Consider the following 19596-nt stretch of genomic DNA (forward strand, 5'->3'; position numbering starts at 1 on the left):
AAAAATGTTCTGTATGTATTGATTTGTGCTGCAGTATTTCTAACTTCCTTAATATCGCTAAGCACCATGCACACTACAGCCGTACTTCATCTGTCGCTGTTAATTGGTCCAGAGCCTGACTGTGTTAAATGTACGCAAAGTGGGAATTAGAAGCTATCGTTTGAGGCAGTGGTCCCCAACCACCGGGCCGCGGCCCGGTACCGGTCCGTGGATCGATTGGTCCCGGGCCGCACAAGAAATTAAAAATTAAAAAAAATATATACCTATATATATTTTTTTTTAATTAAATCAACATAAAAAACACAAGTATATACATACATACAATTAGTGCACCAACCCAAAAAACCTCCCTCCCCCATTTACACTCATTTACACTCATTCGCACAAAAGGGTTGTTTCTTTCTGTTATTAATATTTCTGGTTCCTACATTATATATCAATATAGATCAATACAGTCTGCAGGGATACAGTCCGTAAGCACACATGATTGTATTTCTTTATGACAAAAAAATAAAATAAAATAAAAAAAAAACATCCCCCCCTGGGCCGTGGGACAAATTTTCAAGCGTTGACCAGTCTGCACTTACAAAAAGGTTGGGGACCACTGGTTTAAGGGGATCTATGATGATTCTCCACTTTTCATGACTTATAAATGTTGTTACAATGTTGGAATAATCTTTTTAAACAATGCCAAAACATTAAATCATAAGGTTCATGCATTTGGGCATGAGCTTGCATGCAGTTTTAGATGCTTCTTATCGCTAATATATTTTTTCAAACAGTGGATACATTGTGACGTAACATTGTGGTGGACGTACTTATTTGGGCATTTCTAGTATCTGCTGTTATCCAGCCTCCTCCCGCTTTGCTGCATGCTATGAGGCTGTTATGGCTGCTGCTTGCAGCCTACGGTGTTGTTTCCTGTCTCATGTCCTCACGCATTTGTGTTCAAGGTAGCCGTTTCTCGGAGGCAGGCAGGGAGCTCGCCCTAGCAAAGGGCAGGGCGGTCGGCTGAAGTGCTGGCGTGGCTCCAAGGAGACAAGTTAAAAATGTTATTTTAATGGGAACGGTTTACTGTTTGTGAAGAAGTGCACGCATCCCTGTAAACATGATTTCCCCAAGACAACCGTTTCTTTTGTTTTTCCCCCAGACGGCTACTTTTTGGAAGCTAGGGCTGGGCGATATGGACCAAAACTGATATCTCGGTATTTCTAGTCTGAATGGCTATCATCGGTATATACCGGCATCTTAAACAAAACATGCAAAATGCTTAAGGTTGCCTAAGTGTTTTATGGCTAGGTACCGTATTTTCCGCACCATAAGGCGCACCTAAAAACCACAAATTTTCTCAAAAGCTAACAGTGCGCCTTATAACCCGGTGCGCTTTATTACGATTAATTTTCATAAAGTTTCGATCTCGCAACTTCGGTAAACAGCCGCCATCTTTTTCCCCGGTAGAACAGGAAGCGCTTCTTCTTCTACGCAAGCAACCGCCAAGGAAAGCACCCGCCCCCATAGAACAGGAAGCGCTTCACCCGCCCCTATAGAACAGGAAGCGCTTCACCCGCCCCCGGAAGAAGAAGAAAAAACGCGCGGATATCACCGTACGTTTCATTTCCTGTTTACATCTGTAAAGACCACAAAATGGCTCCTACTAAACGATCCGGTTCATAAAAAGACGCAATCTCTCCATCCGCACACGGATTACTACCGTATTTCACAGCAACTGAACCGCACTGTGGAACGGGAGCACGTACGGTGAATATTCGCTCCACAGGGAATGAGAAGTCATCCTTCACTGTGGTTCTAGCTTGCCATGCTAACTTCCACTCATGGTGATATTCAAAAGGAAGACCTTGCCAAAAGAGACCTTTCCAGCCGGCGTCATCATAAAAGCTAACTCGAAGGGATGGATGGATGAAGAAAAGATGAGCGAGTGGTTAAGGGAAGTTTACGCGAAGAGGCCGGGTGGCTTTTTTCACACAGCTCCGAAGGCGAACACACCTTCACTAAGACGGGCAGACAGCCTCGGACGACATACGCCAACATCTGCCAGTGGATCGTAAATGCTTGGGCAGATATTTCGGTCACAACTGTGGTCCGAGCTTTCCGGAAGGCAGGATTCACAGAACAACAGCGACACTGACTCCCGATGACTTCTACGAGACGGAACCGGCCATTTTGGATACCACGCTTGCACAACTTTTCAATTCGGACACCGAAGACGAAGAATTCGAAGGATTTACGAATGAAGAATAACTTCAGAAGGTGAGCGCTATGTTTATTTTGTGTGTTGTGACATTAACGTTCGAGCAACATTATGTTGCTATTTATTGCTCTACACCATTTTGAATTTTACTATGTTTGTGATTGCACATTTGCGTACATTTTGGGACAGAGTTGTTAGAACGCTGGTTTTCAATATATTATTAAAGTTTGACTGAACTATCTGACTGTTTTTTTGACATTCACTTTAGCGCAGCGTTTTTTTGACATTCACTTTAGCGCAGCGTAGGCGCGGCTTTTAGTCCGGGGCGGCTTATTGGTGGACAAAATTATGAAATATGTAATTCATAGAAGGTGCGGCTAATAATCCGGTGCGCCTTATAGTGCGGAAAATACGGTAACCAGTGTTGAGAGTACTCAGATTATTTTTGCTGGAAGTATTAACGTTACATGTGGTTTATTCTTATAAAGTAATTAGTTAGCTAGCTATCCAAATTGTTATTATGCATGTGTTACATACGTACGTACATAATTACGTCTTTACGTACGAGGAGCCGTAATAGGGCGGAATATCCTGTGTAAAATACATTGGAAAGTTGGCATCTGTGTAAATTTTGCAAACAGCCCCTTTGACAAAAAATGTTTTTTTTTAATAAAAAGTAGGTTGTTTTTAGAACAGATATAAATTGAACTTTATAGGAAAATAATTTTCAAAAAACTGAACAAATTAAACCGATTAATTTTAACTGTAGCAGCTAATTCTGGATTATTTACTGTGATGCTTTTGCTCATATGTGGATCAATATGCACTATCCTAATCTAATAAAATGTTTCGATATAGAGCTTCCAATGGAAGGCAAAACTTCTGTCTTAATACTTCTGTAAACAAAAATGTAGCATATCATTACATGCAAATAAATAAACTCCAACTTTGAGACTGATAAAGAACAAACTTTTGTGTGTGATTATTTGCTAGTGACTTAGTGACTGGCTAGTTGTTTTGGTAGCAGCTACACTAGCATGTCTTGAAAGCGGCAACACTGTGTACACACATTTTTTTTTGTAGTCGCACCATAAATTTTGAGTTGCATGTGCGAGGGGAAACGCTTGTACTGTACAGCTCTGTATGATCTAGTTATAATTAACAGATATGGCTGTCCAGAGTCGGGACCCAGGGTGGACCGCTCGCCTGTGCATCGGTTGGGGACATCTCTGCGCTGCTGACCCGTCTCCGCTCGAGATGGTCTCCTGCTGGCCCCACTATGGACTGGACTCTCACTATTATGTTAGATCTACCATGGACTGGACTTTCACAATATTATGTCAGACCCACTCGACATCCATTGCATCTGGTCTCTTCTAGAGGGGGGGGGGGTCACCCACATATGCGGTCCTCTTCAAGGTTTCTCATAGTCATTCACATCGACGTCCCATTTGGGTTGTGAGTTTTTCCTTGCCCTTATGTGGGCTCTGTACCGCGGATGTCGTTGTGGCTTGTGCAGCCCTTTGAGACACTTGTGATTTAGGGCTATATAAATAAACATTGATTGATTGATTGAAACTTAAATCTTTTGTCTAGACTAAAATACTGGTGTAAATAAAAATGTGGCATTGAGATGACTCCATAGTTTCAATAGGTGGATTAAAAACAGGCTTTTCCACTGTGTCATGGGCACTACATCTTTAACTATGATCGTTTTTCACTGTGCTTTTTTCTTATCATACATAGCAGTGGTCCTCAACCAATGGGCCGCGGCCCGGTACAGGTCCATGGATCGATTGGTACCGGGCCGCACAAGAAATAAAAAAAAATAAAAAAATATATATATTTGTTTTTTAATTTAATCAACATTAAAAAACACAAGATACACTTACAATTAGTGCACCAACCCAAAAAACCTCCCTCCCCTATTTACACTCATTCACACAAAAGGGTTGTTTCTTTCTGTTGTTAATATATATCAATATAGATCAATACAGTCTGCAGGGATACAGTCCGTAAGCACACATGATTTTATTTCTTTATGACCAAACCCCCCCGGTCCGTGGGACACATTTTCAAGCGTTGACCAGTCCGCAGCTACAAAAAGGTTGGGGACCACTGATACATGGTACATTGTGTAATTCCTCCACAGTAAGCTGATTTTTAGTGACAGTTTGTTTCGCCTTGTAAAAAGTTTAATTTACCTCACTCAGCTTAACGTTTCAATATCAGATGCTGGAAAAAATATGTTGTGCTGCTGTCTTATACAAACAAACTTTGCAGCTTGTGGTCACTTCTGTTGCTGAAAATCCAAACCACTGACAACACTCAGGGGCAACATGTTCATGACAGCAGCTTGGCGAATTGCAATTTGCGTGATTCTGTCAAATCGACAAAGCGAGAAAGATGGATGCACTTGAAAACTTGAAGACATTTCTGCGAAAATACAAACTCTGTGTAAATAGATTTGTTCCCAGTCGCAACGGTATGAAAAAAAAAAAAAAGCTGCCAGAAATAATTAACTAACTACTTTGCTCAAGAAGTACTGCTACAACAAATGTATACAACATCTACAAGGGTATTTATTTATTAAATGAGGATTTGAGCATAGCTATAGGTTTGTTTTGAAGAAGATTGAAGATTATACATTACTACTCATACTATTTTCTAGGCTTTTTAACAATTTTATGTGCATATATCTATGCATGAAATTTTAAATGTTCTAAAAATGACTCATGTTAAGTATTTGTTTCAACAAAACAACTTGACACACATTTGGGTTTGACTTTGTCTAAAGTCACTTTCAGGGAAAAAATATTGGGATATATATCATACAGTATATTCATATTTTGCGAAAATATATCAATATATGAGTTTTTGTCCATATGACCCAGCCCAATTTAGGCACATTAGCACTGTGTAAGATCAAAAGTAGCATCCATATTGAGATCCCAAACTTCTAGCAAACGTGGTCTTGTTTCCACTCAAACGCTCACTCATCCGTTTCACCTTTCAAGCTCAGGAATTTGCATGCACTTTGCATTACCGTAATAGTTTTTTCCCCGATTATAATATTTGTATGATTGTGAGAACCCAAAATCTAAAATGAAATTTGATTAATTGTCTAGCTCTACTCCACAATGAAAAAGTTTTGTAGCAGTTTGAGAATTTTCTGAAACTAAAAACAATTAAGACAAGGCAATTGTGGACTAATAGCATTGATTAATAGCATTGAGCCCAATAGCCTAATACTAATAGCATTATCTTAGCCATATACAGTGGGGCAAAAAAGTATTTAGTCAGGTCTTGTTTCCACTCAAACGCTCACTCATCCGTTTCACCTTTCAAGCTCAGGAATTTGCATGCACTTTGCATTAATAGTTTTTTCCCCGATTATAATATTTGTATGATTGTGAGAACCCAAAATCTAAAATGAAATTTGATTAATTGTCTAGCTCTACTCCACAATGAAAAAGTTTTGTAGCAGTTTGAGAATTTTCTGAAACTAAAAACAATTAAGACAAGGCAATTGTGGACTAATAGCATTGATTAATAGCATTGAGCCCAATAGCCTAATACTAATAGCATTATCTTAGCCATATACTGTAGATATGAGCATCTGTAAAATATGCACACTAACACTACTGAAAACAGCAAATATGCAACAGCTGAAGTCATCATCTTAGTACACTTAGAGGCATTACTTGATCAAGAGATGAATAGAGAAAACCATGCAGGATAAAAAGCTGCCAATGCCAACCAGCTTTAGTTATACTTCCAGTTCAAAGACCACAAAATGGTGGTGTTGCTAAGAACAATAACTCAGATATACACTACAAAACACTGGGGGCATAGCAGAACGCTTATAGTATTGGATATTTGCATGCCGATATAATTCATATATATTGGTCTGATATCTGATCTAATTAGGACAGCCCAACCCAGATTAACCGTTGAGTGCATAATGGGTTCAAACAGTGCTAGGGCCTTACTTCACCAGTGGCCAGGAATAATTTATACAGGTGCAGCTGACACTTGAGTGTTTTTGATTAAACTAGCACAACCAGTTTTGCTGTTTAGTTTGCAGTTTACTCAGCTTGTTTTATGATTACAGTACATCCAAGTTAAAGTCTGCACCGTTTGAGGACTGGAATGTTTTGTGCCACAGAAACATATTGTAATTCATAGCTAGAGATCCACTTCTGGTAGTATGACAATGGATCAATTGGATGGTTGAGATGATGGCAAACAGGATCTGATTTTTCAGGAAGCACATGTGGCCTTTCCTAACCCTTCTGGTCTTCAGATGTAGACGGCAGAAGCGGGTGTGGGGGTCGCCATGCCAAGCGCGTTATCATTGCCACATGTACAGTTAATACCGTTGTGACATTCCAACTCAATGAATACCAGACGTGCATTTCTCCAGTTCTCTAGAAGCCCATCTGCCCTACCCTTAACAGCTCAATTTAATCAAATGGGAGCAGGGCCACAAATAGTGCCACATTTAGGGATAAGTATCGAATCCGGTACTTTTTTTGGCACGGACAGAATTCCACTGGTCGTACCAGGCACCGATTGACGTAAAATCTGACTGTGCCAAGTTACAGTACCCGGGTTGCGCCCGATGATGCACCCGGTTGCTGACTCATCCAGTTTTCCGCAATTTGGCACTTGTCGATCACTCCAGCAGCACTAAAAGCGGACTCAGCCAAACTGCCTCTATGTAATGTTGCAATTTCCAATGCCAACAAAGTAACTGACTCAAAAAACGCTGTGACGCAAGTTAAGTAAGGCCCCACTTTCCAAAAATGTGCTAGCTTGATGCTAATATACATTGGCTTTAGTATTGACATGCTATCGAATAGTATTATCCATTTTACATGGTGATTTTAACAATTCCAAATTTGTCAATGAAAGCTACAAAAAGATGCATGTTACAACCAAACAGCTGGTGTGTAATAAGTACAATACTTACATTATTAACACTTCTTAGGGCGCAACTGAAGACTAGATTCAGCAAAGACTGAACTGAATAGCCAACACACAATAAACTATACACTACTGCCATCAAATGTTTTGGACTATAACTAGGCCTGTGCTGATATTTGATAAGTCATTTAACATGACGATAAATGAAAATTAAGTCGGTAACTTTTCCATCGTCGATAATTACTATGTACATGCATGTTTACAAGCATCAAGAGCATTCACTCTTTTTATCGGTTTCAGCAGATGCACGTTTGTGCCATTGGGGAATGAAAAGAAGGGTGTGAATCATTTTGTCATTCATTAAGGCCCAGTCCCAATACACCCCCTCACCTTACTTTTAGCCCTAATCCCTACATTTTGCACGTTCCCGTGAGGGTAGTGGTGTCCCAATTACTCTATGCATATAAAGGTAGTGGGCATAACGAGGTGTAGGGGATATGAATCTAGCCCTTCAAAGCGAGGGATTTCAGATGCTGACATGCCCAGAGAAAAGTCCTCAATTTCTCCATATGTTATACAATATATTACAATATATTGGTTTTTAACATTAGCCAGCTAGCCACGCTAGCTAACGCTAAATACTGACGAAAAGCTTGCAAATGTGAAAACTTTAACGTTACATACCTTCAAAAAATTCACAAGAGACAACAGTTGATGATGGCGACTTCTTCTCTGTGTAGTTCTTCGATTATTCATCAACCGAAGCATGATGAATGTTAATAAACATTCTCGTCCGTTAACTCTATTGCTGCCGGGTTTGTGCAATGGTGGGATTAGGATTGTACGGTACACCGCTACTAATACCGCGGTACTAATGATTTAAAAAAAAAAAAAAGGTACTACTGCCTTTGATAAATACTGGAACTGTTTTTTCCAATCCACATATGCTGCTGTGCAGCAGTGACATTGCTCAGCTGGGGTATGAGTGTGTCAACGTCCACACAGCACATACAAGCAGAAACAGTGTGGCGAAGAAGAAAGGGCCAAAAATTGCAATTCCAATGGTTAACAAACAGTATGCGTGTAGTGCAATATGGAGATATTTGGGCTTCAAAACTACCGATAAAGGTGACGCATTAAAAAGAGAAGCGGTGCTTTAAAACATGCCTCGCTGAAGGTGGCAATAGGGTATTACCATCTTTGCTTCAAACTTAGGTAAATATTTAAAAAACAAGCATTCAGATCTGATATTTTTAAGAGTGACAAGTAATGTAGCTAACATCAGCTCCCATGCTGTGCACATATAGATACGTGGATAATATTCAGTGACGTAGCAAGTGGTGTCCCAATTCCTAGGGAAGATTACAAAGCTCTACACCTTCTTGCTTCGTTTCAAGGGTTTAGTGGTAGTGGATGAGGGCTAGTGGTAGTGAGTATGGGCTAGTGGAGGTAAGTGAGAGTGAACATTGGGATTGGGCCTAAGTGTGATGCTAGGCAGGCTCGCTAGCATCACACGGTGCAACAAATTAGCTCGTGAAGAACACAACAGCAAACATATAGAACAAAATGATCCCAAAGCCAAATGCCATCGCACCAATGTGGGAATATTTCAGTTTTAAACGTTTGGAACAAGATGAAACTATAAACACTTAGGAGACGGTTTGCCAAATTTTCACCAGTATGGAGCCAACAAAAAAAATCAAAGCAAAATTTTCACTGAAGAAAAAGATAAAACCTATTGCTAAACAGAAGACAATGGCAGCTGTATTTTGTGCTTCTACTTCTAGTACTAATCAGCCTTGCGGTAGTACTTCAACATCACCTTAACGTGCTTCTGTCTACTCCTTTACTGAGCTTGAAGAAATGCCTCTACTTTTAATGCCTTCTTCCCTCAAAAAAGCAAACTTATCTTAAGTAGTGGCTCATCATTATAAACAAATGGCTAAATGGCTTTTCAGATGACAATTTAATGTACTGCAACCTTTACACTATTTACAACAAAACAAGGCACATCTATTGGTGTTGAGAATGTTTTGTTTGTGTTAAAATCAGCACTTTTATTGATAATTTTGGCTTTCCAAACACCATTTTGTTTTCATTTATTTTGATGCTATTCATATTTCTACAAAAAAAAGTGATTTTATTTGAATTGTGAGTGTCATTCCACTGTGACAGTTGTTCTGCAATAAACCTTTTAAATTAGTAATTTCATTTATTTAATTTCAGATACATTTCAAACATAAAAATGAATGTATCTGTTAATTATAACTAGATCATACAGAGCTGTACAGTACAAGTGTTTCCCCTCGCATATGCAACTAAAAATTGATGGTGCGACTACCTAAAATATGTGTGTACACAAAACAACTAGCCAGTCACCACGGATTTAATTTCAACAACTAATGATACGAACTTCATAGTAGGGCTGGGCGATATGGCCTTTTTTTAATATCTCGATATTTTTAGGCCATGTCACGATACACGATATATATCTTGATATTTTGCCTCAGCTTTGAATGAACACTTGATGCATATAATCACAGCAGTATGATGATTCTATGTGTCTACATTAAAACATTCTTGTTCATACTGCATTAATATATGCTCATTTTAAACTTTCATGCAGAGAGGGAATCACAACTAAGTCAATTGACCAAAACTGTATTTATTAAACAGTTATTAAGCAGTGGCACAAACATTAATGTCATTTCAAAACAGAAAGTGCAAGATTGTCAGAGACATTTTAAAACAAGCTATGAGTGCACTTTTGTGCATGATGTCACTAAGATGACATATCAAAACAACACTAAATTAAAGTGCACTTTTTGTACAGAACACCACTACAATAGTTAAAAACAAATAAAGTGCACTTTTGTGCATGATGTCACACAAGATATTTCAATAACTGTAAAAAAAAATGAGCTGCATAATAGGAAATCAAATACTGTATGTCCTTCGCTATGTGGTAGGTTCCTGCGAACGTTATCTCCTTCTGTTGACTATTTTTTTCACAAGGTGTTAATGTGGAAATGGTTGCCTCAGCAATTTGTTGGTGTGGCACCGAACGGAGATGTTGACATGCAGAGTTTCAAGCACTCTTCATTCTCTAGCGGGTGACTTTTCAAATGATGCTACATATTAGCAGTAATGCTACTTTTTGTAGCAACGCTTTTGCCCCACACTTGACAAATTACGGTTGTCTGTTCGACATATTCCCGCTTGAAGCCAAACCCCCGCCAGATTTTTTTCTTGGGAATTAATTCCTCCTTCATTTGTTACCAGATTCGCACCTTCTTTCTCTCGTATTACCACTCGCACCACAGCTAACGTTAACCATGCCGCTACCTCTCTGCTCCGGGAGGGCGTATACATATGTGACGTATGTAAGAAGGTACGCTTGTTTTATGTCTCTGTGAGAAGGAGAGACAACAAAGAGTGAGAAACGCCTGTAGTGTAATGCCCGCAGCTAAAAGCAACTGCGTGAGAACGTATACTCGAATATCACGATATAGTCATTTTCTATATTGCACAGAGACAAACCCGCGATATATCGAGTATATCGATATATCGCCCAGCCCTACTTCATAGTAAATAAACCCACGTTTTCACTGCTTGATGTTGTGCTCATTTATGTCGATGGTGTTTTAACATTTAGGGGACGTGCAGTAATTAAATAAGAAAACATTTTGTTGGCAGTGATGAAAAATACTTTGAATGGCGGTCGCTGTTTTGTTATGCTCAGATGGTGTCTGCGCATAAATGCTGCTCCTGACGAGATAGTAAGTAGGGAAAAGAGAACGCAAAAATCCCACTGAAGAAAAAGACAAAACCCATTGCTGGTCAGCAGACTACTGCAGCTATAATTTCTGCTTCCACTACTAATGATTAGACGAGTGATAAGTATCTTCTGTCACCTCTACTGCGCCTGATGCAAAATAAGTGCATCTACCTACCCCCAAAAAAATCACTTTTCTCCAATGTACCCCGCCGTCCGCCCGAATGCAGCTGCGATAGGCTCAAGCATTCCCCGCGACCCAATAAGGGACAGGCGGTAGAAAATGAATACCGTATTTTTCGGAGTATAAGTCGCTCCGGAGTATAAGTCGCACCGGTCGAAAATGCATAATAAAGAAGGAAAAAACATATATAAGTCGCACTGGAGTATAAGTCGCATTTTTGGGGGAAATGTATTTGATAAAACCCAACACCAAGAATAAACATTTGAAAGGCAATTTAAAATAAATAAAGAATAGTGAACAACAGGCTGAATAAGTGTACGTTATATGACGCATAAATAACCAACTGAGAACGTGCCTGGTATGTTAATGTAACATATTATGGTAAGAGTCATTCAAATAACTATAACATATAGAACATGCTATACGTTTACCAAACAATCTGTCACTCCTAATCGCTAAATCCGATGAAATCTTATACGTCTAGTCTCTTACGTGAATGAGCTAAATAATATTATTTGATATTTTACGGTAATGTGTTAATAATTTCACCCATAAGTCGCTCCTGAGTATAAGTCGCACCCCCGGCCAAACTATGAAAAAAACTGCGACTTATAAATAATATAAATGATAAATGGGTTGTACTTGTATAGCGCTTTTTTACCTTCAAGGTACTCAAAGCGCTTTGACACTACTTCCACTATTACCCATTCTCACACACATTCACACACTGATGGAGGGAGCTGCCATGCAAGGCGCTAACCAGCACCCATCAGGAGCAAGGGTGAAGTGTCTTGCTCAGGACACAACGGACATGACGAGGTTGGTACTAGGTGGGGATTGAACCAGGGACCCTCGGGTTGCGCACGGCCATTCTTCCACTGCGCCACGCCGTCCCGTATTCGACTTATAGTCCGAAAAATACGGTAGCTGTATCGATAGCTTTTGTTAGCTATCCAGATCGCTATCAACACACACAGATAATGCGTGTGCTCATGTTACATACGGGCGTAGTTGTTTTTACATATTGAAAGCCGTCAGTGGGTGGGATATAATGCTTAAATTACTTGCAGTAGGCCTAAAGATGGCACTGTGTTTATATGTATGAGTGCACATGTGTGTTACTGTGTATGTTGTTGTGTATGAGAGTTATTAATAAACAAAACATTTTAAGACAGTTCATATTGTGCCTTCATTTTCAAAAAATTTTAATTTATGGACATATTTGCTCTTGGTGAAAAAGCTATGTGTACAGCCCTGACATATCATACCACCATCAAGGAATTTTAACGCTAAATATAATAAAAAGAATAAAATAAATACAGGGCACCACAACTTATGAGCTCAACTGGTTCCACAAACGAGTTCGTAACTCAAAACAGCCCTGCCTATTTAAATGAATTGAAATCAATTTAATCTGTAAATGGCCCCACAAAACGGCACAATTTTTAACAAGTAACATATCTTTAAAAAAAAAAAAAACTTTTAGGTACAAAATATTGTCTGAAAACAATACTCACAGATAATACAGAGATAAAATATTCAATATTTTTAGAACCACCAACTGCTTTAAGTTGAATATATTCGCACCCATACTATTTTTATTGTATTCTATTTTAATTGTTTGTTTGTTTTATTGTCCTCCTTTTTCTGTTGCTGCTATATACTTTATTTTGTTGAATACAATAGAATGCAACTACAGTAGTTTAATAAAGTAATATTGGACAGTATTTACTTTGGAGAGTGACTGCAGTTTTTTTGTTGTTAAAGTATACACCCACCACAACCTGAGAGCCTCTCACGCATTTATGATTCAAAAGAATGCCAGGCTGATATTTGCACTGGGTGAGGCAGCCTGAAATCAACTCTTGGAATCAAAGTGTCATCAGACCTGTCTCACAGAGATTTTCGCACACAAAATCGTTGCTTAACCTAATCAGTGCCTCTGACGTCACAAACAGTCTACCGTAGTCTTGCCTGTGCCATAAAACCTGTTGTTTACACTCTGGCTGACACGCTCCAACATTTACCATGGTCGCACTGTTTATATTTGGGGCCATGTGTATTGTCTAGCTGTTGTACACACTCAAAAAGCTACAACTCAGACCTCCACTATAGCACAACTCCACTGGACAACATTTTAATATTCTGATCAGTACAGCATTCAGCAACATATGATAATATTGAAAATATTACTCAAAAGTCAATTTATTACGATTTATATTACATTACAACATCCCTTATTACAACGACCCCATCTCCCAGCTTGTGTATTTAAAAACTACAGCTGATGTCACCGAATGATGTTCCACAGTAAACTCTGAAAAGGAGTTTAATGCACGATCCTAGAATGTTTGGGAACCAGGTTCTCTGTGGGCTGCTAAATTCTACACCACCTCTTATCCAAAGCGAACACTTTGCCGCGAAAAGGCTAAGGTAATAATACAGGGGCTGCCGGTGAGCTGTGGGCCATCCCAGTTTTGGAGAGTAGTACAAGGTTTAGTACAGTATCAAAACATCCCAGTTTTGGAGAGTAGTACAAGGTTTAGTACAGTATCAGAACAACAACATTAAGCATAATAAATATTTTTCAGCAACTAGCAGGTGTTTAACTAATCTGCAAAATGTGTAACAGAAAATTCAATTAATGAAGACAGTTATTTCCCAACAAAGATGGAGTACATGCTTTTATTTGATCAAAACAGCATCATGGACAGCTGAATCACATACCCTATTTTTGTCTGTCTTTTCCTCTTGAGACATCACAGACACAACCATAAAGCAACAGGAAGTAACAGACTCCTTCTATCCAATTGTGGCTCAATTTTCCCTTCCGATTGCCATCACTTAGCCATGCGATGCCTGTGCAGAGGTTTCTGTAAAAGGCAGGCGGACCAAATGAGATGGCTGACATTTAATGAGGCCAAGACTGTGGGTACTGTGGGGGAGCGGTTTGTCCATAGCTCCCTGCAGAGCTAAACATGGTTCATGCTTTATCATCCAAAACAATAATCTATTACACTCCACTCTCATTTCCCTATCTCTCCTACAGCACGGCAAGCCAGTGTGCAGGTCAAGTGGATCATGAAGGTTCCTCGCCCAGCAGCAGACCAGAATTAATCATTTAACATGCAAATTGGACCCACGACTAATCAAGAAAATACGATTCATTAACATTTCAGATAAATGCAGACTGATTTTTGTTTTGTTACACTCTAATGCAGTTCCTCTCAATTGTGGGGTCGCACCCCCGCAATGTGAAGCCAGGGAGGGGCACAGTGAAATGGCATGGTGTGACCCCTGGGGAACATACTTTGTCATTATCATGCAGTATCATTCTTCAAACATTGCTTTGAAAAGCTGTGCCCTACAAAAAATGCTCATTGTAGCTATTAATCCTGACTTCCTCATTTTCATAAAAAAAATAAAAAATCAGCACAAATAGTTATATTAATTTTTGTTTTGTAGGTTAAACTGATTTACCGTAACTATTGTGGTACTAATTTAATGTTGCTGATCAATTTAAATGTATTAGTTGTTATTGAGTTTGTTTATTTTATTTTTCAGTATCAAATGGTTGAATTTGGACAAAAAAATGTTTTTTTCAAATGGGATTGTTTTTTTTCTGGAAAATTGATGCACTTTAAATATTTTCTGTTACAAACGACAAACAATGTTAATAAAGCTATTATTTTTGTAAGTTGATGAAAAGCAGTAGAAAATGGATGAATGGAATCTACATTTCTTTTTTCCTTTTTTTGTTTTCTCGGCAAAGAGAAATGTTTTCTTCTTTAGCCCTACTGTACACGCAGTATGTAACTAACATTTTTGTATTATTAATTTATCACTTCCACATTGTCAATGCCAGTGATTGACAATTGTTACATTTTAACCGTTGTTTCAAGTGTACGATAAGTGTGGACACACTTGAAGTTACTTGTAAAATAAACTAGTCACTACATTGGAGCAAGCCATCAAATGTTATAAATGAGAGACCAAATCTACTATGCAAGACAAACTAAATAAAGCTAAGAGATAAAATGACAAAGATAAAATCAAGTCTTTTTCTAGCTTTTTTGATAAAAAGCACTGCATTCTTAAAGGGGAAATGCACTTTTTTTTTTAATTTTGCCTATCGTTCACAATCATAATGAAAGACATGACAATGGATGTTTTTATTTTTTTGCATTCCAAATATTAAATAAATGCGATCAAAGGTTTGCTTACAATGGAGCCTACGGGAGCCGTGCAATTCTGCCTATAAAGCCCTTAAAAAAACATTGAAACACCCCCATTAAGGTTTAACATACATGATGTAAGTATATATGTAATGTAGTAATGGGCACATTTATAATAACATTTAAAATGTATGTATTTTGATCCTTTTAAGCAGACGTGGTACATTCATTCAAAAAACGCATCACGTTTGCTTTTTTTTTATCATCACTGATTATTACTCACTGCAGACTTTACTACACTTACTGTATAAGGTCTGCTGTCATTAGGATGCGGACTGCGAGGATGTTCATATATTCCCATTTGAATGAAGAATGACCATAATCCTCACAAAGAAACGGGGTGGAGGGAGGGACCAAGAGTCTTTTAGTGTCGTTCTTGGCATTTTCGGGTCCTAAATGGCTTTCAAAGTGTACCAACTTGTTGGAATACCAACTCAGACTTTTTCTGTCCAGGTGAGATGCATGATTTATGATATGCAATAAACTTACAGGTAGGGCTGGGCGATATGGCCTTTTTTTAATATCTTGATATTTTTAGGCCATATCACGATACACTATATATATCTCGATATTTTGCCTTAGCCTTGAATGAACACTTGATGCATATAAACACAGCAGTATGATGATTCTGTGTCTACATTAAAACATTCTTCTTCGTACTGCATTAATATATTCTCGTTTTAAACTTTCATGCAGAGAGGGAAATCACAACTAAGTCAATTTAGCAAAACTGTATTTATTAAACAGTTATTAAGCAGTGGCACAAACATTCATGTCATCTCCAAAACAGAAAGTGCAAGATTGTCAGAGGCATTTTAAAACAAGCTACCGTATAAGTGCACTTTTGTGCATGATGACACACAAGATATTTCAATACGTGTCACATAAAAATGAGCTGCATATCAAATAGTATATGTCCTACGGTGTTGATGTGGAAATAGTTGCTTCGGCATTTAGTTGATGTGGCACCGAACGGAGATGTTGACATGATGTAAAGACATATTCCCGCTTGAAGCTAAACCACCGTCAGACGATGGACCCCGTGCTGTTTTTCTTGGGAATTAATTATTCCTACATTTGTTACAAGATTTGCACATTCTTTCTCTCGTATTACCACTCAAACCACACCGTGAGCTGTTAGCATCACAGTTAACGTTACTATGTCGCTACCTCTCGCTCCGCGGCAGCGTGTGACGTTGCTCACGTGACAGTATGTGGCGTATGTAAGAAGGTGCGCTTGTTTTAAAGTCTCTGTGAGAAAGAGAGACAGGAAAGAGTGAGAAACGCATGCAGTTTAATGCCCCGCAGCTAAAAGCAACTGCGTGAGAACGTGTACTCGAATATCACGATATAGTCATTTTCTATATCGCACAGAGACAAACCCGCGATATATCGAGTATATCGATATATCGCCCAGCCCTACTTACAGGGAGCAAAAAAGCGAGAAAGCAGCAGACCACTCGATAATGTAAACATAGGCACACACGGTAGTGATCACGGCGCCACTATGAATAGTTTGTCTGCGTTATAATTATAATTATAATAACAATATCACTAATACTTGGTTAATATTGAAGTCACAAATTGTAAATGGAGTATTGTGGGCAGTTTTTGTATGGTTATTTATTGGATTTTATGGGCGAAATATAAAACCTCCCATTGGCTCAGCTGTAAGTGGACTTTCATTTACGTGTATTTATTAAGTTAGAATGCATTCAAAAAAATCAATCTGTCATCATGTCTTTCATAATGATTGTGACCATAAGCAAAATTCCAAAAAAGGTGCAGTTCCACTTTGAGCTAAATGCATTACATGTAGCTGGAGGTTTTTCTTTTCTGGATTATTTTGGAGTCTTTCCATTGATCTGTTGATGATGTTGTGTGCTTCCGCCAAAAAATTAGCACATGAATTGGTTGCTGGTGCAGCCTCATTACAAGAGAGATTTCCACAACTGAAGCTGTATGCTCACATCTTTAAATGCTGCTAAAGCTTGTTGTGCTAAACCAGAGTGTTTATTTATTGTAACAAGGGAATAGCACATTACAGCAAATAATGTTTACATTGTGGCAGGAATAAATACGGTCCGTATCATAATTGCTTGAAGCTAGCAAATTTATGTAACTCTTGCTGGCAGTTGCAAGGATATACAGTAGCCGGTTGTTGATAATAACAAAGATAAGCACATAATCCATTTATTTTTCTTGGTTTTATCGTGAGCCTGTGACCAAAGAAAAGTCTGCATTAGCACCATGACAAACCATGTGATTGTAATATGTGATTGCAAACCTAATGAGGGGCAAGCCAGTCATTAGTTAATTGCTTTGATATCTAATTGAATATTGGGGGATATTTAGCTCACTTTGATCCTAGCGCCACATGCAGTTGCCACCAGGTAGAGTTTTGAATCCCTTAAGACTATTTCCAGAGAGGAAATGCTAAGAGCTGAATATTATAATAAAGATGGAGGATGGATAAAATGTAAGAAAACCATAGTTTCTATAAGTAGATGTATTTATATGTATCTATTGAGAATACAGACAGCTCGCTATTTTACTGAATTGTTCTGATGAAACGACTTGTCGTTTGTCATTAGTCAGTCTGTCAGTCAGTCAATATACTCGTCATTTGTCATCTAGTTATTAGTTTGCTATTTGGTCGATAAGTCAATCAATTCATTGGTCAGTTAGCCAACTCCCTCCTTTTTGTCTGGTTGTTAGTCAGATGATAAGTTGATCAGTTAGTCATTGGTTTGCCATTCCGCTTTTTTGTTGTCAGGTTGTTAATTCATCAGTTAGCTGTTCGATCAGTCGGTCAGTGCACTTGCTTTCGCCTGATTAGTCTGATGATAAATCCTTCATTTAGTTAGTTAGTCAGTCAGTCAATTCACTTGTTCAATTGTTGGCAGCTCGTTATTTAGTTTGTTGGTAATTCATTGGTCAGTTACTTGGTTGTAGAGTGTTGCAAATAAATGCTTTGCTGGTCACCATTAGTTTCAAATTTGAGTCACGAAACTTCAGTTGCCCTTAGTTACTAAAATAAATAAATAAATAGCTGTAAAAAGGAAGAAATGGCCACATAATTATACAGTTACAAGCACAAACAGCTGTGGCAAAGTGTCAAGCACCGATAACCCCCACAAACCACAATGAACTGAACAGAGATGCCTCTGGAAATCCTGAATCAGCAGGCCTTTTTTCCAATGGAACCCCACTGTTCACCAATTAAAAATAAAAATCTTATTCATGATTCGCAATGTACCTCACAGTAAGACAATCTTGCTTGTTGTCGCTGCTCATCTTCACAAGAGTGAGTCCAACGTGATGCCATCATTCAACTTGACTTAAAATCCTCTCAGTGGACGCCCACATTGACAAAGGTAGCGAGAGTTTGTGATCCACGCCTTCCGAGTTACACCTTCATCGTTGCTGGATTTTCTAATCCATCTGAAAGAGAGAAGACAAACACACCGTTTCTATGCCTGCACTGTAATGAATGACACTGATAGAACCTCACAGCATAATGGCCTGCAGGGTAAAATAACTCACTACATTTGTGAACATTATGGTAGACCATATGTTGGCATTATTGTGGAAATATGACTTAATGCATCTTTACACTAGCATAATGCTGGGAAAAAAGGTGCCTCAAGTGGAATTGACCTAAATATAAGACAATTTATTTTTCTTTAGAAAAAGGCATAATTTAGGGGTTTACACAGCAAAACCAACAGAGTTACATATTGTGGGAGCAGAAGGAGAGACATAGCTTTCTGAAACATTTTCTCTTACATGTTTGTATTTTTGGTGTAATTTTTAACATTTTAGTATTCACAGGCAGCGCATGGAAATGGTGCTATTGAGAAGAATATTTTAGAAGCTTTTTGTAAAATCACAACTTATATACTGCATATATATATATATATATATATATATAATGAAGAAAATAAGTATTTGAACACCCTGCTATTTTGCAAGTTCTCCCACTTAGAAATCATGGAGGGGTCTGAAATTTTCACGATAGGTGCATGTCCACTGTATGAGAGATAACCTAAAAAGAAAAATCCAGAAATCACAATCTATGATTTTTTAACAATTTATTCGTGTGATACAGCTGAAAATAAGTATTTGAACACCTGTCTATCAGCTAGAATTCTGACCCTCAAAGATCTGTTAGTCTGCCTTTAAAAGTCTTCCTCCACTCCACTGTATTATCCTGAATCAGATGCACCTGTGTGAGGTCGTTAGCTGCAAAAAGACACCTGTC

The 19596-nt window shown here is 38.4% G+C and overlaps 1 protein-coding gene across 1 annotated transcript in view; it reads right to left on the reverse strand.

Annotated features, from left to right (window-relative positions):
- The window catches only part of arhgap21b (Rho GTPase activating protein 21b), a 67309-nt gene that overhangs the window by 42418 nt on the left and 5295 nt on the right, over window positions 1-19596 (reverse strand). The window contains exon 2 of the mRNA XM_061979473.2: window positions 18592-18776. Within this exon, the coding sequence (XP_061835457.1) occupies window positions 18592-18663 (72 nt within the window). The 5' untranslated portion in view covers window positions 18664-18776. The remainder of the gene's footprint in view (window positions 1-18591; window positions 18777-19596) is intronic.

The sequence above is a fragment of the Nerophis lumbriciformis genome, linkage group LG19 (genome assembly GCF_033978685.3).
Source record: "Nerophis lumbriciformis linkage group LG19, RoL_Nlum_v2.1, whole genome shotgun sequence".
In the NCBI taxonomy this organism is placed as follows: Eukaryota; Metazoa; Chordata; class Actinopteri; order Syngnathiformes; family Syngnathidae; genus Nerophis; species Nerophis lumbriciformis.